Source organism: Apium graveolens, chromosome 8 (genome assembly GCF_009905375.1).
Source record: "Apium graveolens cultivar Ventura chromosome 8, ASM990537v1, whole genome shotgun sequence".
Taxonomy (NCBI): Eukaryota; Viridiplantae; Streptophyta; class Magnoliopsida; order Apiales; family Apiaceae; genus Apium; species Apium graveolens.
In genome coordinates, this window is record NC_133654.1 from 62,597,760 (window position 1) to 62,622,468 (window position 24,709).

A 24,709-nucleotide genomic window follows, 5' to 3' on the forward strand; every position below is an offset into this window, starting at 1 on the left:
TTTGACAGTTTATTTATGAAAAAGTATAAAAGCTTATTTCATTTCTAGTTTTACTTTTATCTTTCTAAAGCAATTTCTCTAACTCTCTTCCTCTCCAAAAGCAAAAACTCCCTTTCTGCAACTTATTTCAATCACAACTATGTCACCAGTAGTCAAAATCATGTCCTCAACTGGCTATGTTTATAAAAAGAACAACTTCGTGGCTTTGGTGAACAAGCAAATTTCGGCATCTGAAGACTATCACAAAATGATGGACTTCATCCTGAACTGCAAACTGAGTTATGCCATGCTTGAGTCTCCAACCATTTACTGTGAAGCTGTCGAGGAAATTTGGACTATATTAGTGTTCAACTCAAAGGACAAAACCATTACCTTCAATCTCAAAGGTAATGAACACTATATTAATTCTGATACAATTGAAAAGTGATTTAAACTGCCTGAAAATAACATACTTGCTCCACACACAGACACTGATGTGAGTAACATGCTAATTTAGTAACTTCTATGGGCTATGCTCTTACTGCCACTAAGTTAGGTGATGTTAGGAGAATGGGTCTTAGGAAAGAATGGAGCTTTTTGTGTGATTCTTTTATCAAGGTGTGGAAAAGTTAGTAACTTTGATGCTGTAACTTATTCACTTGTTAACATGCTTTATATGCTTTTAAGTGATAGGTATTTTAATTTCAGTACTTCTGTCATGTATGAATTAGGGAGTAAGTTAGGATATCTAAAGAAGAGGTCTAAGAACATCTATTATGCTAGATTCTTTATGATGTTATTTAATTTTGTTTTTGAGGATCTCTCAATTGAGAACCCAACAAACAAGTTAGATTGTTGGGTCCAAGAGAGAAGAATTATTGCTAACTTGAACAGGGCAAATCACCACAAGGATGTTCCCCTTGTTTACATGCCAATCATAGAACAGCCTCAGGTAAGTGAGGTAAATACTTCTATCCCTACTAATTCTCAACCACCTATCTCTTTACAATCAACTGTGGTCATGGCACCTGTGAAAGTGACAAAATAGGTGCCTACCCAAGCTGCAAAACCTAAAATTTCAAAATCAAAGTCAAAGAAAGCCCCCTCTAGCTTCTCCCAAAAGAAGCTAGTTATAACATCCATTAAGAACCAAGAGGGGAGTGTGAAGGGATGTAAGTCTGGTGAGGGACATGATGAACATAAAAAAAGCCCTAAGAATAAGGAGGGAGAGGTGTGTGTAACCCAACCTAGCCACACTGCAGTTTTCTAATAAGTTGTAGTGCTTAATAAGGATATAAGCTCGTTACTAGTTTCATCCTCCCAAAAGGATGTTACTATTGAAACAAGCTCTCAACCAAGAGCATAGGCTAAGAGGGTTAGGGACACAAGCTCACCCCAAACTTATGCTAGAAAGAAGAAGTCTAAAATACTTGGGGATACACAGGGTGTACACACTGTACAAACTGCAGCCAAAGACTCAGTTACAGCACCTTCTCAAAGTGGGGTTGATGTGACTCCTATAAATGTGAAGTCACATCCAAAATCTTTAATAATTGAAGCACCTCACACACCAAACTCACCCATAAATTCTTTGGATGAGGACATGATTCACACATCAATTACTGATTCTCCAACTTTAACACTCATGGAAAAGCCAAAATCTATAGCAAGTGAGCATCATCTTTTAGATGATTTATTGACTCACTTGCCATTTCTTTCTGATTTTACTGAAAAATCTGTGCAAAATCTCAAATCAATTACCACATATTCTATAGTAGTCTCTACTCCAAACTCTGTCATTTCTACTATCTCGACGGATATTTTTCATCCGTTAACTAGTGATCATATCTCGATGGATGTGCTTAACAGCAGTCAACCGTTGAAACTCTCAACTATTATCTCGACGGATGTCTCTCATCCGTTGAGTATCTCTGCATCACTTGAAATCTCAACTGTTGTCACAAGTGCATATGATTTAGTAGTTGTACAATCACTTCTAGGACTGAGGGAAGGGAGTGAACAGAGTGAGAAGTTGAGTTGCTCTCAGGCAAAAGGAGAGGAAAATAGTGAATCTATGCAAGCTATTTCTTCTAGCTTGGAAAAAGTGAGTGAGTGGAGTCCCACCTTAGTAGGTGAAGGTGAGGGTGTGAGGGTGGGAATCCAAGAGGAGCTCTTGATGCAAGAAAAGAGAGATCATGAGAGAAAAGCAGGTACTGAAGAATGGGAAGAGCCCATTATTAGTGAGTTAAGGGATGCCAATGAGGCTGAAAAGAAATAACTATTTCAGCAAGATTATGAAACTGTCTTAGACTCTGTTTCTTATGAAGCTGAGGCATTTACTCACCATGTTCCAGCTTATCAAGTTTTAGCTGAAAAGGAAAATGTGGCTGCAGAGATAATTCTAAACTTGGTGCACACAACTGCTTCTATGCAAAGGGCCAAGGATGCAATCAGTGTCATGCCCTCCACAACTGGTGATGACTTTGATTATCTAACTGGTGGTTTTGAGGATATGTTTGGGGATGAAGATGGTGATGAAGGAGATTTTATGCACATAGGGGGAGAAGCAGACCCTAGCTAAAGTACAAACACTCCATCTTGGATGTTTAACAAAGAATGTGATGAGCACCATTTCAAATCCACTCTCTTTCACATCATTCAACAAACTCAAATAGCTCTTCAAGCTACTACAAATTCCAACACCAAGAGACTTCCTCACCCAAGTCAAAAAGGACATCATTGCACGATTGGATGCAACATTTCCTAACACAACAATGTTAGATATCAATAGACAGCTTAGGAAAAACTCTATTCTAGTCAACAAAGTGGACTCCTTGGACACCAGGCTCAAGACCCTGGAAACCTCAATCACTCAAATCCACCTCCATCAAGCTCAAAAAACACTGCTTCTTCAAAAATTGGTGGCTGCACAAACCTCAACCTCTACTCAACTTGATGCTTAAAAAACGGGGGGAAAGACTCTATCATTGTAGTTAGTCAGGGAGAGTCAACAAGTGAGGGGGAGAAAGTGCTCAACATACAAGTTAGCAAGGTGATTGTTCCAGCAATTACTTTCTCTAAACCACCAGCTCTTGAAAACATTGATCTGATCAAGATAGCAGCATCTAAGTTATAATCAAATGACAAATGGAAGAAGCTTGATGTAGCAGCAACTGAGTTGGAACTGAATAAAAAATGGAAGAAACTTGATGAAAACATCAAGAAGAAGTTTGGTCCAATTGAGAAGTAAGACAAAATCTTTTCTCATTTTTCTTAATTGAGACAAATTTCAGCAAATGAAATGATCTTAGGGAACATGAAAAGAGGTCAACCCTCATCTATCAAATCTCCAAAGGCCAATTTAATTTTTAAACCCAAGAGAAATTATCCAAAAAATTCAAACAAAAATCTATTAGACCTAATGTATGAAACCCCTAAGCCAGATAAAAAAAGCTGCTTGGAAGGTCCATAGCTTTCTTCAAAGATCCTAGAGACTCAGTGTTAAAGAAAAGAATTTCTAAGATCTATAGGAATGGCAAATTAATCTGTGTGGTGGCTGGACATCCAAAATTTGCAGAGGCTAAGAAAGAAGAAAAGGTGAGGCTCAAACAACAACAAAAGCAACCTGCATTAGATGCCAAGAACCAAGCCAAGGAGCTTGCACCCACAGAAGCTGCATTGTCTACTGTGACATCTGAAAATCTGATTGAAGAAAAGCAAGAAAAATCAAGCAAACTAGGAAATTTAGATACAAACTCCCATCCAAGAGGAAGCTGGATTTCAATGATGATAAGGAAGAATATATGTCAACCCAATCTACCACTTCAAGTCAACCAGCCATACCTATACTGAAGTAGGTTGAATTCAAGGTTGATCCTAACATAACTTTCCATGGTGAACCTGTAGTTCACAAGGATGAACCTATAGATTGGGACAACCTGCTTCTTCCTGATCTAAACATTCCAATCCAAGCCAAGACAAGAAAGAAAAAGACAAGAGCAACCAAGAAGGTCAAGCATGTCAAATTTCAATCCAAATCACTGGCAACACGCAAACCAACTATCAACAAGGGAGATCACCTCTTCATTTATGACATTAAAGAATTTTCAAACATCAATATTTATCTGGAAGAAATAGATAAAGTTAGAGCCATTGATGCTTACATACATCTTCCAAAAAGATTAGTCTTCAGGTACAAGGGTGGAAGAGAGGTGACTTGGCTCCTTCATAGAATTCTCAATGAAGGCTACTCTAATTTGGTGACTATCTTCTCCTCAATCAAGAAGAACTTTGGATTCAACATAGTTGCCAATAAAATGGTACTGAATAAGATTGAGGAGATAAGGAATAGTTGGAGAGGACCAAATGCACTCCCAAGAGTATTGAAAATTCCTTTTACTGGAGATAGGGTGCATTTGAGGTCATACTGGATAATGGAGTTCAAAGATGAAAAATGCATCAGAAGATTCTTCAGATTGGAAGATCAGCTAAAGATTTCAAGCAATGAAACTCTCATGGAGATGCAAAAGAAGCTGGATTAGACAATTGGAGATGAACTTGAGTTCTACAAGCAACTCCAATACCAGATTGAAGAAAACAATGTAAAGTTGTGAAAGAAGTTTAGACAGTCAAGGAAATAAGCTAAATTTGCTCAGTCTAGAGGAGCACCTTGAAAATGGCCTGTGAGATTCTCTACAAACCTACAACACTTGTAAATGTTATCTACTATAATTCAGTCTGTAGTCAAAGGGTGTTTTGTTATCATCAATTTTCTCTTAATTTATGGCTACAATTTCAGTAGACATAAATTGAGGGAGATTGTTGAGAATATGTTATGAACTTGATGATAAGTTAAACAAAACACTTAGTAGATATTATTTAGTGTATTTGTAGCTTTCAACGGATGATCACTTTAACATCCGTTGAAAGAGTAGTTTATGTTCACTAAGATTAGTAGCACATTTCTGCATATTGTAATTCTTTAGTGAACTAGATGTTGTAGAATTTTTAAGTCATGTTGACTACTAGATTGATATGCAAAATATGTTGGTTAATTGTAAATATTAGATGCCTTGTAATCTTGTGTAAATGAAATAGAGTTAACTGCCATGAAGACAATCTCAACGGATGTTTTACAAAGCTTCAACGGATGATCAACTTAAGTCTCAACGGATGATCAACCATAGTTTCAACGGATGAAAAGCCAGAGTTTCAACGGATGATCAAATTCAAAAGAGCAGTTGATAGTGACTTGACAGTCACATACGTTGATTGTATGCAAATGGAATGTGGCAGCCTATTTACGGGTTTTAGAGAACAAAGAAGCATTTCCATTTCCATGCTAAACTGAAGATATTCAAAGATGTTGGATTGAGAAATGAAGAAGCATGAGATTAGACTAGAAACACTTTGTCTTATTTTTTTGTCTTTTATCGTGTAACTTGGTAATATATAAACCAAGTGTAGCAAGTAGAACAATATGAATCCAAGCAAGTAAGCAATTACCATAGAAATAGAAAAAACAAAATCTGTAAAGAATTTCTCTGTTCTTGTAGTTCAACTTATAAGCAACTATGTACAACATTGTAGCTTTCAACGGATGATCACTTCAACATCCGTTGAAAGAGTAGCTTATGTTTAATAAGATTAGTTGCACATTTCTGCATATTGTAATGTTTTAGTGAACTAGATGTTGTAGAATGTTTAAGTCATGTTGACTACTAGATTGATATGCAAGATAGGTTGGTTAATTATAAATATTAGATACCTTGTAAACTTGTGTAAATTAAATGGAGTTAACTGCAATGAAGACAGTCTCAACGGATGTTTCAAAAAACTTCAACGGATGATCAACTTAAGTCTCAACGGATGATCAACCAGAATTTCAATGGATGATCAAATTCAAAAGAGCAGTTGATAGTGACTTGACAGTCACATGCGTTGATTGTATGCAAATGGAATGTGACAGCCTATTTATAGGTTTTAGAGAACAAAGAAGCATTTTTATTTCCATGCTAAACTGAAAATATTCAAAGATTCTGGATTGAGAAATGAAGAAGCATGAGATTAGACTAGAAACACTTTGTCTTATTTGTTTGTCTTTTATCATGTAACTTGGTAATATATAAATCAAGTGTAGCAAGTAGAACAATATGAATCCAAGCAAGTATGCAATTACCAGAGAAATAGAAAATGCAAAATCTGTAAAGAATTTCTTTGTTCTTGTAGTTCAACTTGTAAGCAGCTGTGTACAACATTGTAACACAGAGTTCTCTACTTAATATATATCTCTGGTGGAAAAGTTCAATCCACCAGAATTTTTTTAAATACTTGTATTTGATTACTTTGTGATTTGATTTCTTTACTACTTTCATTCCGCACCATTGCTAAATCAAACACAGTTATATATTTATAATATAACTGTTCTTAAAATTTAAAAAGGAAGCCAGAATTACATTCAACCCCCCTTATGTAATTCTTTGTTAGATTGTTTGGGAATAACAATAGTCCAAACCAATAGCTATATTAACACATGGTTTGTTTTTCTTATGGTATTTCCAACCAACTGAGATGCATTTTTAAAGGACTTTAATTTCACTTCATTCTTTTCCAGTTTTTTCCTCAGCACTGCTTCAATTTCACTTGCACACTTGAGCTTATTTTTCAGATATTCATTTTCTTGCTTGACTGTTTCAAGATGTTGTAGCTCCAATTCTTGCTTTTCAATCTCAAGTTTCTCATTAATCTTTGACAGTTTACTAACTTCTTCAGTAGCTGCCACCATGCTTGTGTGGATGTGAAACATTTCTACACTCATCTTTTTAAAAGTTTCTTTATATTGGATTATATTTAAATTAATGGTAGTTAGAGTTGGTACCTATGATTTTGATGAGTATGATTCTCCTTGCTCTAAATCCATGAGTGTATAATTTCTAAATTCTTCATTATCATCTTTATCAGTGTCATCCCAACTCTTGTCTTCAGCTATGTAATCCTTTCCCTGTTGTTTCTTCAAGAGAGCTTCATACTTTGCTTCCAACTCCAGGTAAGCTTTATCATTATTCACTTTCTTTGTCTTTCTACACTCAGTTATAAAGCGGCCTAACTTATCACAGTTGTAGCACCTTATTTTTTATCTGTCAACAGATCCAGCTTTGTAGCCACCTTTGCCACCTGAGTTGTACTGAGTTTTTCCTTTCCAGTTGTTGCTATTTGAGGTTTGTCCCTTACTTTTGACATACTTTGGCTCTTTTACCCTAATGTTAGAAAATATTCTAGCAAGGTAAGCCATAGATTGATCCATCTCATCTAGCTCATCAATGGTGTAATACTCATCTTCTTCTAGCTCCAATATGACATGTTTCTGGGGCTCCTTGTTCTTTTGCTCAACTGCATGAGTAACTGGAGTTTGAGCTTCCAGTTCATCTTCAAAAATTGTACCGTCATTGACCACCAAGGCACTAGATCCATCTACTACATGTCCTTGGTTTGTCTTCAATGACTTTCTATGCAATATTTCAAACTCATATATTTTCATAATCCCATATAGGACCTTCAGTGTCATCCTGCTCAAGTCTCTTCCTTCTCTAATAGCAGATATCTTATGTTCAAGATGGTCAGGAAGGGCTAGCAAAGACTTTAGGTTAACCTCCTCAGCTTCATAATATTTATCATGAAGTTGCAAGTCATTAATCAATTTGTTGAACCTTTTAAAAACTTCAGTAATTTCTTCTTTAGACTTAGCCATGAAACCCTCATATTGTGACACCAAGATTCTACTTTGGTTAGATCTAACTTCTTCTGTCCCCTCACACAGTATCTCACTCTTTTCCAAAATTTGTTTAGCAGAATCACAGTTGACAATGTTGTTGTACATCACATTGTCAAGAAACTCAATTAATATGAGTTGGAGAGTACTATCCAATGCAACCTTTTTCTTTTCAGGCTCTGTATAGGTTGAGGGGTCTTTAGGCGTGTAATGTGCTGGTGTGACCATATCTTCTTCTGTATATCTAGAAACTTTCACCATAGGAATGAAAGGTCCATTCTTCAGATATGGGATTTGCCATCCTTATGAACATCATCATTTTCTTCTAAGATCTTTATCTGTTTACTTTCGTATTTTTCTATGATACCACTTGTTAGATATTGAGTGCTAAGAATATAACACATGGGGGTGAATGTGTTTTTTGAATAATTTTATCTTTTAAAACTTGTTTGGATTTTGGTGAACAAAGCAGTTAGAAATATGTAGAGATATTGGAGTAAGCATAAATAACACAAACACACAATATCAAACACTCGCTTAATTATATTAATTAATTTTATCTTGCTACAAATTTCGTGTTCTTGTAAATTAAGGACTCAACTTCTATCTTGAGATACTACAAGAAAAATCTAGATATGTTTGTTACTGTAAACTAATGACCGCATGCTTTATAGACTAGCAACACAAGTTTACAAAAATTGCACTAAAATGTATTAAACCAATTTCTAAAGCAATCTTGTTTATTTCCTTTTCTGGTGTTAGCAAATCTGTGCAGAATCTTGCAGGTCTGTGACCACCCTTTGTCCAGTTAATCTTGTCCCTTGATCTTATATTCTTCAAGCTACTTTGTAGACTTTTCAATTCAGTGAATGAATTGTTTGTTGACTGATAATCTTGAATCTTGAACTTGTCTGCATTCTGAATTTGAGAATTATATCGAGATCTCCAATTTGTTCTATATAGAAATGATATATCGATAAGTATAATGAATTATCGATATCTCTGAGATCTCTATAGTTCTATTTAACTTGTCGAGGTCTCCAGTTTTTCATGTGTGAAATGATTTATCGATAGGTCTGAGATCTCTACATGCAGAATTGACTTGTTGATATCTCTGAGATCTCTATATACACAATTTTGACATATCGATATTTTTGAGATTCTTGTATGAGAAATTGAATTGTCGATATCTCCAATTCTTCACATCTTCATTTGACTTGTCGATATCTCTGAAATCTCTACATGTAGAAATGACTTATCGATATCTCCAGTTCTCAACATCTTCCTTTTACTTGTCGATATCTCTGAGATTTCTTTATAAGCCATTTTGGATTTCTCTACAAGTCATTTTGGTCTTCTCGAATGACTTCTCAATATAACTTAATCCGTGACTTGTCGATATCTTGATTTAGAACATTTTTCATAGAACAGCTTAATTCAACTCCAAATTTCTACATCTTTTCTCTGAGTCATGATCATGACTTGATCTTCTTCCAGTATTTATTCCTTAGCTTGAGATTGTTCATAGAAAAATCCTCCAATCTAATCTACTAATTATTTTTATAGACTCTAAAAATATAGTACAAAATATAGATATAGATTATCATACAATTTAATCTTAGGGTTGTCAATGTGATATAGATTATCATACATGATCTTCTTCCAATGTTTATTCCTTAGTTTGAGATTGTTCATAGAAAAATACTTCAGTCTAATCTACTAATCATTATTACAGACTCTAAAAATACAGTACATAATATAGATATAGATTATCATACAATTTAATTTTAGGGTTGTCAATGTGATATAGATTATCGTACAGTTTAATTCCCCATTTTTAAAAAGAAAATAAAAACAAAAACCAAAATTGCGTGACAACTCAAAAGGTACCGCACGTACAACACCTGCACAGCCAGACGCGTGACTAGAAAAACAAACAAAAAGAAAGACAGGACATCACTTAGAATAAGAAATATTACCAAAAACGGCAAACTACTGTAGTGATATCCTCGTACGTTCCATATACCCCACTTTCCTTTTTTCCCCTCCAATAAACACACATTTTACACACAAACTCACACCCCCAAAACTGAGAGAGAGATGGCTAGAGCAGGTCTAGGATACGAAGCTGTGGTTTCAGAATCATCTAAGCACTGTGTTGCCAAGTTTATAGATACAGGGAGTGCAGAGACACAGCGTTTGTATCTAGGTCGCCGTACAGTTCTTGAAATGCTGAAAGATCGAGGTTATGCTGTTGATGACAGTGATATTCATATTTCACTCGCTCAGTTTAGGTCTCGTTTTGGTCAGGTGCCGTCTCAGGACTTGCTTGATCGGTTGCGCTTCTCTGTTCCACGTATCTCAACTCCCTCTGAAAAGGTATTACAAATACTTTTTGATGTGGGTATTTTTGTGGGTCTTTTTTTTTATTTGTTTGTGTTTTTGTGTACGTTCTGTTTTTTTTTTAATTTGTCTTCATGTGTAATGTTGTGCTGGTGTTTTGTTTGTCTGTGTGGGTGTGTTAATTTTGTATTTGGGTTACTAAGTTTTTATTTTTTTTAGGAGAAATGATTTTTTTGTTGTAGATCTGTTTAATGTTTGTGATTACAGGGCGACTTGTTTGGTCATTTAATATTTGGATTTGATTATATTACTCAATATTTTTACTTACTACTTGAATCGGGCTTCGATTCAAAAATTCATGATTTTATCTTTATTTCTTGAGACTAGGGGTTCGATTTAGAACTCAAGAGTCGAGGTTCAACTTGAAAATTCAGAGATCTATTTTATTTTGGTTTTTAAAGAGTTGGGAACTCAAGATTTTGTTTTTGTTTTTTGTGACTTGGGTTTGGTTTTAGAATTTGGGATTTTATTTCTAGAGAGTCAGGTTCGACTTGAAAGATTTAGCCTCTAAAGTTTTGTTAAAATTTTGATATTTTGATTTAGTCGAGGTTCAAGAAAACGTTAAAATTTTGTTTCATTTTTTTTTCAAGATTCAGGGTTTCGATATTTCTATGCTCTCTAAAGTTTGTTATATGATTCTTAAATCATCTATTTAGGTCCTGGTTGTATTCGGCGGGACAGACGAAATCAGAAAGCAAGCAATGAGCACACTTCTGTTCCAGCTCAGTCATGATAGTTCTCGCCCCAAGATTCTGTTAATTTTGCAAGGCAAAATGAACTCTCATGCTAGGAAGCTAGCTGATGAATCTTCCTTCCAGATAGAAACTTTTCCTGTAAGATTTATGTCGACATTTCTTACATAATTTTTCATATCTGATCTATTTTTTCTGCAAAATGAGGTGTACTACACTTTTATTTGGGTCAAGAATGCTTCTAAATTTACTGAAGGGAATGTGATGGAATAAATTATTGGGCGGAAAAGATATATTTGGACAAACAAAACGAGAATGAAATAGCAAAAATCACCCGAAGCTTAGATGCGATTTCCTCTCACAATTTGATATGTTTTAGTTCTCTGGTTTGCTGCCCAAGTGTAAATTGTTAATACATCTATAAGATGTCATCTGTTCAGTTTTTGTGGCCTAATTAAAATGTAAATATGCATATGTCTCGAATCAATTTAGCTATTGCACACACATGAGTACCACAGTTACAGTTTCCTAATGATATCTAGTATCATTATGACTCAGTTTATGCCTACTGTCCAAGTTTACTCCGGTTATTATAACAGTAGAAGTGCTGTGTAATAGAACTAAGAAAGTTAATGTGCTGAAACGGGATGCGGAAATTTACACTATTGCACTCTTAGTTCTAAATGTTTCATATTCGCAACAAATTTTAAAGTCTTTTTTTTCAGATCACTGACTTGTTGGTCAACATCACAAAGCATCAGTTGTTGCCAAAACATGAAATACTTAGTAATGAGGAGCAGCAGAGCCTTTTGAAGAAGCTTGAGGTGCAACCCAGTCAGGTTATATTTTCTTTAGATAATTTAATGCTGAACTCAAATTGAAGAAGTTTTCAAAATATTTATCTGTATATAGGGTGAAACACTATATCAGTTTAGCAGTAACCACATGTGTGATATAAAGCTCTTATTTATCACATAAATCATGATTACTTATGTTTTTTTCCGTTTTCTTTTGATTTCCCTACTTGCAATGTAGATGCCTCGTATGTTGGAGACTGATCCAATCGTCAAGTACTATGGACTGAAGAAAGGGCAAATTCTGAAAGTCACCTATGCTGGTCCTTCTACTGGTCCCTTTGCCACTTACCGCTGTGTGATGTGATGCGATCTTCATTGTTACCAACCTAGACTGGTCTTATGTTGGTAGAACCTTTCATTTATGAAATATGAGGTGGTATACAAATCAAAGGTGAAGGATATATGGGGAAAATTAGTACTATGATATTTGATACTTCAGGTTATCTCCTTTTTTGCAAAAAAAAAAATCTCAGGCTTGAGGTTCATGACAAGATTGTTTGCTGTTGGTTCTTATTTGAATGTGGTTTTGATTAAATTACTGTCTCATACTTATCAAGGTTTTTGTTTATTTTAATGACTTGTTATCTGGCTCGTAGACAGCTCTTTATCTGCATGATACTTGTTTTGATATGGTCCTTTCCGATTGCATTACGGTAGACGTTTAACTCCATCTTGCATGTATTTATTTGTAACAATATGATTGAAAATTGAGGTTCAATTGCAATAGTTATACTTATGTATCGGCCTCAATGGCATGTTGGCGTGTAATTTAATCACAAGTGTTAGCTTGATTACTTTGTAATGCAGATATTACCATCAATATTCCTTTTCTCTCACGTAACATGTTGATCTTAATACAAACATAAGAATCTTTTTGTACTGAAATGATAGTCACTATTAGTTCAAAGTACTCATTCTTACAGTTAAAGTTTTGATCACTCCCAACACCTACGGAGTAGTGAAATTTACGGAACTTGATCATGATCTGCACTTGTATACCTGCCCTTCAGATAATCCAGATAATGCTGATACATATACGAAGCAAACCCCCAGATGGCCAACACCATTGAGATCACCTTCAGTCCACTCATTTTGTCATTGAAAATGAACACAGCTAGAACAGGAACAATGGGCAGACCCAAAGTACTAATCACATTGGAGAACAAAGAAGAAACCTTGTAAATTAACCCTATTGTGCCAATATTGTATACTTGCCAAGACACTGCAGTCCATACCAAATTCATCACATAGGATACACTTCCTAGCTTAAACTCGTGCATTTCCCTGCTTAAATTCTTCCACTCTCCACTAGAAAAAAGTCCTATGACAATCACACTAGTCGCAACTGCACTAGTATATATGATCATATCCAGCACCAAGCGGAAATTTTCTGTTTCCAGGATCTTCTGAAAGGCAAGCTGTGTTAAGGAGAGTATTAAGGAGTATCCAGCTGATGCACCAATTGTGCATAAACAACCGACTGCATATCTGTTCTTATGGGGACAAGAGTCCGAAGAATCATCAGGTATGAATACAAGGAGTATTGATGAAATGGTTAATAAGACTAAAGAGTTAATTATGAAAGGAGTGAACTTCTGGGAATTAAGGAGAAAGGAAAACAACGCATTGAAGGCTAATTGGCTTGCACATATGAGAGTGAATGTTGAAACAGGAAGGTATAAGAGTCCAATTGCATACAACATGCTGTCTGCGACCAAAAATATACCCAGGGAGATGTAAATTGATGCAAGGACTAGTTGGGAGGGTTGCTTCTTGTTGGTGTTTTCTGTTGGTGAATCAATTTCAGATGGCAAGAAAAAGAGTAAAGGTAGGAGTACAGGAAAACCTGCATTGAGAACGAGTGTTGCCATCCACTTGCTATTTCCACCTTTGTCGAAGTATATTTTCCCCAGGATCGTGGCGATTGACTGAGAAGAGAGAACAAAGACTGCAAACATAACGACCTGGAACCACCATCTGCAACGTCTGAGCAAAGAGGCTGGTACTGCGTTTCTGATGTTTGCATTTTCAGTTAAATTTGCTGCTTTAGTTTCCGGCACTGTGAATATAGCATATAAACACAAATCGATGATTAGAATCAGCAAGTAAAGAAAGAAAAACAGCACTATGAAAGCATAGTAATTTAGTGATGGCGCTCATGGAGAAAGTAAAATGGGGAGAAATTCTTTTCCAGTTTGGACGAAGCTTTTCCTGATGTAGAAATCCTTACCCTATTTTTCGTATTGAGTTTGTTTTTTAAGGTTTCGGACCCTCTAAAGCAAGTAATCACTTACTTGTAGTATATGTTGGCTAATGTTGAACTGCACCCATGTCAACGACGCAGAATCTTCACAGACAGGAATAAGCCTTCAGAAATATAATTCTTTCACAGCAACAGCATTAAATTTGGTACCGTTTTAGAATCTGTATCTTGCAGTGTTGCTCGCGAAACTGACTACTTCACAGTAACTAGATGCCTTTCTCATCTACTAAAGATAGATTATGAAAAGAAAACTAGAGTTTAGGCATTACAATGACAAGGTTGGAAACATTATTTTCTTGTATAAAGCTTAATCAATCTTGTAGTTACCCATGCAGTGATAAGTTTTATGGATACTTGTTGGTTGAAACCCAAGTCTTCTGTCTTGTAAATGCATTCCAATATGAACAAGACAATAGTATGTTTTGTATTCTTGCACTAGTCTACAATGCCAGTGCCGCCCCCATCCAAATTATGGATATCCCAACATATTTCTGGTCCTCTTTGAGCAGTATTTAAGTTCACATTTCTGATCCTCTTTGAGCAATATTTAAGTTCATAATGTCTCACATCAATGGCAGAACAGGGCAGAACACCGGTACAAGGGACAACGACAACACCCGACTTCTTGGGGGTGTTCTCAGCAATTTTGGTGAGACACTTTCAAATTCTTCCGGGGCATTTTGTTATTTTTGTTAAACTTTTATTGGTGAAAAACCTAAGAAATGATGTACAGAGATGATGTATCATGTACTGTATCGTTAGAGTTGCAGGTAAGAATGTTCATGCAGAAAAAACTACTGTAATCCAGCATCCAGAAAACTAAAAAGAATGCATGTATTGCTTTTATTGTAAACTAGCATGGATGCCCGCTCCGCGTGACATTGGTTTTTTAATAATTGACAATCAATGATTACAGAGAACTGGTTCTCCAAAATTAGGAGTTTGGAGGCGTATTGGTCTTTTTTTATGATGGTGCAATGGAAAGGGAAGAAGGCTAATTGAATGGAATAACATAATTATGAAAAACTGTTATAAAAAATGAGGTTGCCCCCGAATTTTTATTTCTTTGTTTTGTTGCTCGATAACGCCCTCTACCTTGTTATTGTTGTTTGTGATCGGAAGTTAATATGGCAATCATTTGAAGATTGTAACATGAGCTTGAATGATAGTTTGATTTGAAGAGTGATTAATTAATAGTTGTAAAAAGAAAGTGGTATGTTCAGTATATGTGTAATGTGATAAAACATCTTATTGGGTAAACAATTTGAAAAGCATTAGTGCATATAGTTATAGTGGAAAACAATTAATTCATTACATAATACTTTGAAGTTTGGAGGGGAAATTATAAGCATAAGTACATATAGTTACACATTGTGAAGTACATATAGTTACACATTGTGGTGGATGCAACACTCATAGATACCGGAAATCATCTGGATTTCATTCTTGTTTTTGTAGCGGACTGATGGATTGGTTTTCAGTTTTGTTGGTGGAGAGCGAAAGGTAAGATTTGACATCTATATGAACACTTCTTGTTTTTCTGGGATGGGCCATTATTGTCAATGCTAGGCAAACAATTTTACATTATTCTGATCAATGATTGATATTGAAAGACAACGTTAACATGAAGAGAATAACAAAGGAAAAAAAATAATGTGCAGATTCCATTTTCACAAAAAAAAAATATTTATATATTGGAAGATACATTTTGCTCCTAGAATCTTCCCTCTGCCAAAATCAATTGGATAACTGCACATATATTTGTAAGACTAGCACCACCCGGATGACGATTTTCCTCAATATGTTAATGTCAGGAAAAGAACATCAAATCTGGATCAATTTGGCTTGTGTCGCATTTGTATATCATCTGTATGTCCAACATGAGATATCTTGTATACGCAACGCCAGTTGATCTGTCAGGGATGTAAGAATTTGTATAAATTTAGCAACAAAGAGGTCGACAGAGATCAGTAGTACTTTTATATATTGAAAAGCATGTAGATTGAACGTGTATCTTCCATGGATGAGACATGTGCTTGCCTTCGCTCTGTCTTGGTGTGTAGGGATGTGCTTATACCATAGTTATCTAATAGGACAAAAAGACTTACAGGTTTAAGTAATAATCTGCAGTAGAATAAATGCAATGAAGTACAAACAGGCCGAAATTGCAGCTCCAGCAAGGAAATTATACAGCAGCTGACGGTTGTCTCTTGTGGGTATAAAGAGCGACTTAAGAGTATTAGTCAGTTCAAAAAGGCGACATGATATCTGCATAAGTAAAACAAGACCAGTGATATAATGTTTCATTACCACCTTAGCACTTTTAAATTCAGAGGGGGAGAAATGTTTGCTTACCAAGATATAAATGGCAGTCGTAAGCATATAATTGAGCATAGGATACTCTGGTATGAGACATAGAAGCCATTTAGGCTGTCCATTAGGCATATTTGATCTGCATAGATGTATGGGAAGGGCTTAGTCTCTTGGCTAATGAAACTAAAAACAAATTGCTAATCAGATAACAAAAAACAGGACTTGATCAAGCCCCAAAAGTATATATGTAAGATCACAGACCTCAGCCAGATGTGGAACTGGGAAATATATGTTTCCAATGTGATCTTCCCAAGCCAACTATTTGCACATAAAAACAACAGAACAAATTAGAGAGAGCAAAAAAAAAAGAATCTATGATAATAGAAATAATTACCAAAAATCAAATCCTAATGTAGCCAACACATAACCACAAAATAGGAGCTGGTTACCATAGGTTTGAACTTCTCAGAAAGACAAACGAACTTACGCAAAGAGTGTTAATGAAAAATTCCGAATTTCCTGGGTGAAATTTCTCAAGCAAATGTACACACTGAATAAAGAAGCAGATACAGGTCAGATTAAAGATACTGGAAACTCATAAACCAAGATTACAATGTTTAACATGACAAGTCAGTAACTCACTCACATATGCATAAATTTAAAAGGAAAAAAACTGAAGTATACCAGACCTGATTGGGATCCATGACGTGTAGGGGTGCAATTTATTGTATGTAACCTTGTCCAGCTTGTAAATATACTCATACCACAGATACCCAATCTAAACAACTGACTACGTCAAACTTCTGAACACAGTGAGGGAGAATACGGAAAAAAACTGAAAGCAACTTACGGATAGGGCAGCTGCAACTATACATGTTTTGATTGTACGTCTACGCTTTGTATCAGACTCCTCTAGTTTTTCCATCCACTTCTCAACCTATACAATTAGTTATATAATTGTGAGGTGTTGCACACTGGAATAATAAAACTTAGTCTTTTGAAGGATGAAGATATTACATTTGGGTGACAATAGGCATAGATCATGCCAATTATCCAAATATAGCGATCAAGTCCAGATCTAAAGTGCCATTCATGTAAGCGAGGGAGATCTGGTTTTGCTGGATCATTGTACTCTGTAATAGAAGAACTGAAATTAGTAGCAGAAGTCAGATTAGAAACATATCATATGTTCCATAGTAAGTATTTCTCTTCCCCTACAATTCCAACTATAAAAAGTAAAAATTTGAAAAATATGAGTCAGTGTCAAGCTGAAACTACTACTTATTTGCTCAAACAATCCAGGTACAAGTTTCAAGGAATTTACAACGGCCTCTCCTAAAAATTGTTATATTTAAGTAAGTTCACAACTTTTTAAAACTTTCAAATTCTAAAGTAGTTGATAAATATCAATGGTAGCAAGGTGTGGAAAGATACTGTCAATTACAAAGAATCTGCCAAATATTTGCTCAAAAAACAGATCAGGACTTTACTAATATAAGGTATTCAACAGCTGTATTTATTTTACCAAGCCTTGACTAAGTTATCAAGTACCCTCTTTTCTCAGAGTTGGAGAAGAAAACCAATCAATAAATTACTATGAAAGAACAACTTATAGTGGTATATTAAAAGATTCATATAATTTATAAACATGCTAGATGGGTGAGGGGCACACTGGTTACTTTTTGCATAACCTGCTTAATACGAACGTTTTATAGAAAAATCTAGGAGCCTTTATAAGATAAAACTACTCACCTATTATTTTGTTTATTAGTAAAACAGTTTCCTAATGTTAATGTGCACATATAAGTTTCGTGTATAAGACTTCTATGGATATTTGTGCTTAATAATTTGACAGGAATCGACATACATGAAAATGAAATTCATATATATTAGCGTAACGCATTTTCGACTGAAAGTATGCCAAATTGATAGTACTAAATGGCTTTAAATTTGTTTTGCACTACTGAAGATGGTAGTAATAGTACTTAACATTTTTATGTTTTTGTCTATATGTAACAACACATAAAATATTTAAAGATCTAGGCTGGGTGTGGAACTAACCCAAGAGGAAAGTCAAAGGATACCAAAGAAGGTCAAAAACTCCAGGTACCTCCCATATCAAGATGACAAGAAGAAAACAGCTACATATCTTCATAACCATGACTGATCTTATCTCGTTATATTTGTTTCCAATGCCAAGAGCTCCATAAACCATTAAAGTAAAAAGTGTGTGCATTGGGCATATGTAATACAACATGTAATCATTGTTCAGAACAATACAAGCGAACGCAACAAAAAAATTTAGCCTCCACATCATCTGCACAGACGAATAAATTTTTTAGAGAGATATCCATGCAGACTAAATAACTTAAGTACATTATGATATTCCTTATTAGTTGCACAATATATGTTACCTGAGCAAATCGTGCAACACTAAAATCTTTCCGGATGTAGTAATAGGAGAAGTTCCCAAACCCAGTCATCCACACATATGCAGCAATAAACATGCGGATTGCATTGTATATCTCCGTTGCAGCAAAGTAATGATACATCAAAAAGAGCACCTGTCAAAAACACAGCAACACTCAGATATCAAGAACTGCACATTGAGTTTATGAGTTTTGAAAAGAAGTATATTGTGCCCATACTGTATTTTTAACATTTAGTTATAATAGTAATAACAGGCAGAGGATATGAGGAATTATCCATATGTTTTACATTTGCAGGACAAAACATCTGTGCGAGAGGAAAAAGCCTTATATCAGGTTAATATACACGGGCGCACACACGGGCACCCACGCGCGCGCGCGCACACAGTCTTTGACTGCAAAAGTTAAGATACTTATTGCTTGCACAAAAAGTGTCATTAGCCTAATTTGCATAACTAGGAAGGAACTTTGCTCCAAGTCTAACCTAACGATAAATTCTTTTTGTGCAAGTTGATGCAACAAGTGAAATTATGTTTCAAGCTTAGATTTTGAATTATAACTAACTAAAAAGAATACGATTTGTGGAACAAAAGTTAGTGTCAAATTGAATTCCTACTCTAGAACTAAGGGTGTACTAAGACTGTCAAACAAGAACAAATGAACTAAAGCAAAAAAGCAACGGAAATTGTTTTTTAACGAAGAGCATCTTTATAGAACTGAATAATAACAAGAAATGCTCACACAGTTGAGAAAGTGTCAAGTAATAAATATGATGTAAAAAAACGTACCTGCATCCATCCTTTCCACTCTTCTGTTTGATGCCGATTCAAGTAAAGTAAAGCTTTCCCGGAAAAAGATGATTTATCCTGATGTTTCTTGAGAGAAGTCATTGCTGATACAATGATGAGAAGAATGAACAGAAAAAGGAAAAGATCGCGACTGTAGCTCTGTTCAAGGAAAACCAAACCAAAATATCACTACATTAAACACACAGTAAGAGACATACTAGAGCCTGTTTATCATATATAAGATCATCCATCTTGGTAAAATTCTAGTACTACATTTCTAATAAAAATATTAAATTTAAGCATTTACGAAAGATGCACACCATATGATTTGTATTTACATTGCAGCCATAAAGCACACAGACTTACAATCTAGTAAAACCATGACAAATTGCAAGGATGTGTCTGTGTGTATATGAGTTTCTTTTCAAATTTTTGCACCACAAACATCCCACTTTACAAAGTTGTAGTTCATCTTGATGACCACTTTTAGTTCTACTAAAGTAATAGCAACCCAGAAAGTAAACTATTATAGACATCTCAGAAGCAACATAAATACCTTGGTTGAATCAGCAAATACATCTGTACGGTCACATATGTAAAAATAGAAAAGAATTCCACCAAATTCAGACCTACAAGCGATGTGATCATACGCATGAGTATCAGTCAATTCATATCCAACCAAAATTAAAACAATTACACAACCTACATTGCTCTCAATGCTGCTCGATGTTCTAGCAAAAAAGACTCGTCCATTGTTAAAAACCTGGAAGTCACATGTTGCAGAAGGTCAGAAAGGCTAGTAGTAGAATATTGAAAAAGAAGTACCATCAAAATGCTGCAAAATCCAATGAAAAGTACCTAATTAATATTGTTTTAATTGATGAAGTTGACTGCTTCGCCGAAGTTGACTTTGTAAGCCCTCCTTCCAGCAAAAGCGCCCGGTCATCTTCTTTGGTAGTTTCATTCCCCATTTCAGGGAGATTAACATCTGAATGACTGCCCACAACAATTAACAGGTCATTTTAATAATAATGGCACAAAAAATCATTTCGGTCAAGTAGTGCATGACTTGAAGTACATATGTCTGCGCTCTTATAATATAAGCCAAGAGCTAGATGAACTAGAATGACAAAGATGACTGATATAGCTCGCTTAATTTCTAAGGCTGAGATAATTTTCTTAACAATTTTTCTATTATACTAAATAGACACACATAATAATCCTTATCATCTACTATTGATTATGGTAATCAATACTGGAAAAAAGCTTTTGCTAATAAAAAGCTATACCAAAATTAGTTATGAAATATTTTCAGTCCTTTTCCCTTATTGTACCAAACTTAAGATTATAGGCATGCAACTTAGCACTTCAGCACTAGCTTCAATATTGTTGGTTTTATTTTAAATGTCTTACTAAGCTGCACTGTAGACTTGCCACACTGTTCTTTCTTGTCACCAAGTCAGTTAATGTATCAGAGTATCAGCGACCATATTTTAGTGTATAATATTTGGTATATTTTAGTTTCGTATAGAAAAATTTAAACCATTAGCAGCTATAGAGATGGAAATTTTTTGCCCAAATACAGAGGTTTCATATCAAAGTCCATGTATCTCTACGTTTTCAAAGGACACTTACACTTTTGTTATAGATGAAGACCTCCTGTATTCCAAATATTCAGAATATATCCATGCAATAAAAATTGGAATGATTCCCAGCAAGAATGACACCTGCAAGTATAAGTGAAAAGTTTTACGTAACTAAAATGAGGAATTATGAAACCTAACAAAAAAAACAACAATAACAATAACATTCAAACATTCAGAATTGTAGTAGCCCTACCGTATCTTTCATTTCATATCTTCTGAAATAATCTCCAAGGCACAGCTCTAACAAGACAACAGGTTTAATTTGTTATCTTTTCTTTTATGAAATATGCTTAACAATATAAAGTTTTAAGCCCTCTCATTTATTAGTATAGACTATTAAGCTAATCAGCTTCATCTGGAGTCACCAAATGCAAACCAAAATGGATTTTGATTATTCACAAGTATAACTCCAAACTCATTAAAAGTTTGTGAAAGACAACAAATAATGTTGATGCCATACCCCTGCATGGCTAACACTAGAAGTGCATCGACTTATTCTTTAGGATATTTATGTATTACTAGCTTATACCCCGTGCGATGCACGGTTTTTAAAAATTTATTTTTTTGATTTTTTAAAAATTGTAGAATTGTTTTTTATAATTTTTAATGTACATATATGTTGTTACTTATGATGTTATTGCAATATCGTTTTTATTTTTGATAAATTTTTGTAATATTGTTGAAACAAATATGCAAATATTGAAAAATATACTGATGTAGAATTGAATTATTACAACTATAAATAGTATCTAATCATATTCTATCTACTATTATATCATTGTATCATATTTTGATGTTTGAATAGTGGTAGAACAATGTAATCGTTATATTTATGATTTGTTAAATATCTAATCATATTCTGTCTGGGATTGTATTATAATATTGTATCGTAATTGGTATTAGAATACTAGTAGAACAATGTAATTATTTTTATTTATGATTGTATTAAGAATTTAATTATTCTAATAATATATAATCTTAATCGTCTATCTTTAATTATACCAGATCAAATCAAATACTTCAGCCGAATAACACGCAGCACACATGTAACATAATGTAAATATAAAAATTGGCATCATAATTTAAAAAAAAAAGCACACTAATCACCATATATCATCTATTACAACCTTCGAAACCAAAAATATCGAACAATTCGAATTTGTAATTTTCCGTAAAATCAAATTAATGCAACTAAAATCCAACAAGCACAACTCATTCCAAACATCCATAACTTCACACAAATCATAATCAACTCGAGAAGCTAAAACTCATCCGAATTCAATAATAATCTATGATTCCAACCGATAAACATACCTGTCCAGCCGTCACAGGTCCAGGAACCACCATTTCTGCTCCAAAAATGCCAATGCCAAACAATCACAAATCAATTCAGCTAGGTTAGGCCTTATTCAACTCAATTCTTATTATAAAACCAAACAAAGTGTACCTGAATGCGGTTCCTGTAAAAATTGAATGTATATATGTACGTATATACTTCTCCCTCCCTCTCTCTCTGTGATCACTCTACGTATAAACACCTAAATAGAAATCACATCCACCTCTCTCTCTCTCTCTCTCTCCCTCTCTCTCTCCGTATAAACACCTAAATAGAAATCACATCCACCTCTCTCTCTCTCTCCGTATAAACACCTAAATAGAAATCACATCTACCTCTCTCTTTCTCTCTGTCTCTCTCTCTGTGTGTGTGTGATTAATATAGAAGAAAGGAGAGATCTGAAGCAAGGAAGGGGGATGATGATGTAAGATCGTTTGCTTGGAGAATTGCTAAAACTCCTACTTGGAAAGAGATGTGAAATTATATATATTATTATTATTATTATTATATGTGTGAATGTCTCCGTACAGAAGAGTGTGTATGTTGTATGTATATGTTTGGAGTTATTGGAACCAACCGTTAATGGTGGTTGTGGGTTTGGTTTAATTTAACAAGTTTGATGTTGTATTGCTTTCGGGTTTTGTTGCCAGAAGAAAAGATTTTGAGTGAATTGTAAGGTTTGGCAATGTTCATGTTACATATTTATAAAAAAAATGTTACCTTTTTAAATTTATTCCGTTATGAAATGCTCGATAATTATTAGGAGCCTCTAAACTATAAGATACTCCGTCCCTTTCAATTGTTTATATTTTTTAGAGAGTGTCCGACACGTATTTTAAGGTACATATAAAGTATAATTATGTAATTTTTTTTTACAATTTTGTTTTTCTGAATAAAAATTAAAACACTTAACTTTTATTCAGAAAAAGAAAATTGTAAAAATAAGTTACATAACCATACTTTTTATGCACCTTAAAATGCGTGTCGGACACTTACTCAGAAATGTAAACAATTGGAAAGAACCGAGGGAGTAATTATTAGGAGCCTCTAAACTATAAATTATTAATTAAAAAATTGGAGGCACTCCCTCCATCCCTGAAAAACGTTTCCTATTAGTGTTTGACACGTTTGTCAATGCACATTTTTGATTGTTAATGTCTTTAATTTCGTATTAGTATTAAATATAAAAACGTCATTGTATTAAAGTACTCATAAATATGAATCCAATAAAATCACTCATGACTATGTTTGATATTATAGATTAGACGTAAATTAATAGTTAATCGCTTACCCTGAAACAATACAAAAAGTCAAATGGGGAAATGTTTAACGGGGACGGAGGGAGTATCATTTAGCAAAGTAGTTTTTGAATCTACCTACCAGAAACTAATTGAATTCTTAAAAATGAAATGCTTATACAATATTGTAAAATTTGTAGTGAATTCTTTGTAAGTTAGAATTCATTGAATTTTAATTTTTCAAGATTTTTTTTCCGTTCTCTTCTATTTTCGTGTTTTACTTTTTTCAAAAAAATATTATTTAGAGTATTAAAAATGTTAAAAACAAATCTTATCAGAATTAGAATTAGATAAATGAAGAAGGTCGAGATTTAAGATGTGTTACTAAGAATTCATTATATTTTCTAATATAAATGATTTGTTTGCGTTATTGAAGTAAGTAACTATATGTTGTTAAGTATTAATTTGTACCGTACCTAATATTGTTTGATTATACATTCTTGATGATTTTTAAAGTATTTGTTACTACATATTTTTCGTGTAACGTATTCTGTATATTATGTTGGAGCTCCGTATTATTGTAAAACATATTTTATTTTATTTGATTATATGTTCTCAGATATATCAATATGTGATTAATAACAAAATAATGTAGAACCCCTCATTTTTAGTTGCGTATTTTGTATTGTATTACTTGAGTCTGTAAAAAGGTTATAAGATTAGACTGAAGTATTTTTTATGTAAATAGTTTCAAGTCTAAGAAATGAACTACGGAAGAAGATCAGGTAAAGATCATGCCTCAGAGAAAAGATGTAGAAGCTTGGAGTTGAATAAATCTGTTTTATGAAAAATGTTGTAAGTCAAGATATCGACAAGTAACATATCAAGTAATATTGAGAAGTCATTCGAGAAGTCCATAATGAATAATCGAGAAGTCTCAGAGTTATCGACAAGTCAAATGAAGATGTGAAGATTGGAGATATCGACAAGTCATTTC

At 34.2% G+C, this 24,709-nt stretch overlaps 3 protein-coding genes across 3 annotated transcripts; 1 reads left to right on the forward strand and 2 right to left on the reverse strand.

The window, feature by feature from the left end:
• Positions 1–9,751: 9,751 nt before the first annotated feature.
• LOC141678279 (DNA-directed RNA polymerase V subunit 5C-like) lies at positions 9,752–12,501 on the forward strand. The gene is made up of 4 exons (XM_074484557.1): positions 9,752–10,126; positions 10,807–10,983; positions 11,568–11,681; positions 11,878–12,501. The coding sequence occupies exons 1-4, from the start codon at positions 9,848–9,850 to the stop codon at positions 12,001–12,003; spliced, it is 696 nt and encodes a 231-aa protein (XP_074340658.1). The 5' UTR covers positions 9,752–9,847; the 3' UTR covers positions 12,004–12,501.
• Positions 12,502–12,664: 163 nt separating this feature from the next.
• Positions 12,665–13,918, reverse strand: LOC141679639 (putative purine permease 10). The gene has a single exon (XM_074486086.1). The coding sequence runs from the start codon at positions 13,655–13,657 to the stop codon at positions 12,665–12,667; it is 993 nt and encodes a 330-aa protein (XP_074342187.1). The 5' UTR covers positions 13,658–13,918.
• Positions 13,919–15,480: 1,562 nt separating this feature from the next.
• On the reverse strand, positions 15,481–23,123 carry LOC141677834 (protein REDUCED WALL ACETYLATION 3-like). Its single transcript, XM_074483911.1, has 17 exons — positions 22,586–23,123; positions 22,453–22,487; positions 21,128–21,219; positions 20,351–20,488; positions 20,199–20,255; positions 20,049–20,121; positions 19,493–19,651; positions 18,690–18,839; positions 18,337–18,592; positions 17,293–17,408; positions 17,126–17,212; positions 16,965–17,053; positions 16,763–16,825; positions 16,537–16,593; positions 16,318–16,414; positions 16,071–16,230; positions 15,481–15,875 (listed from the first exon to the last, which is right to left on the reverse strand). Exons 2-16 carry the CDS (start codon positions 22,483–22,485, stop codon positions 16,075–16,077), a joined length of 1,623 nt encoding a protein of 540 aa, XP_074340012.1. The 5' UTR covers positions 22,486–22,487; positions 22,586–23,123; the 3' UTR covers positions 15,481–15,875; positions 16,071–16,074.
• Positions 23,124–24,709: the final 1,586 nt, after the last annotated feature.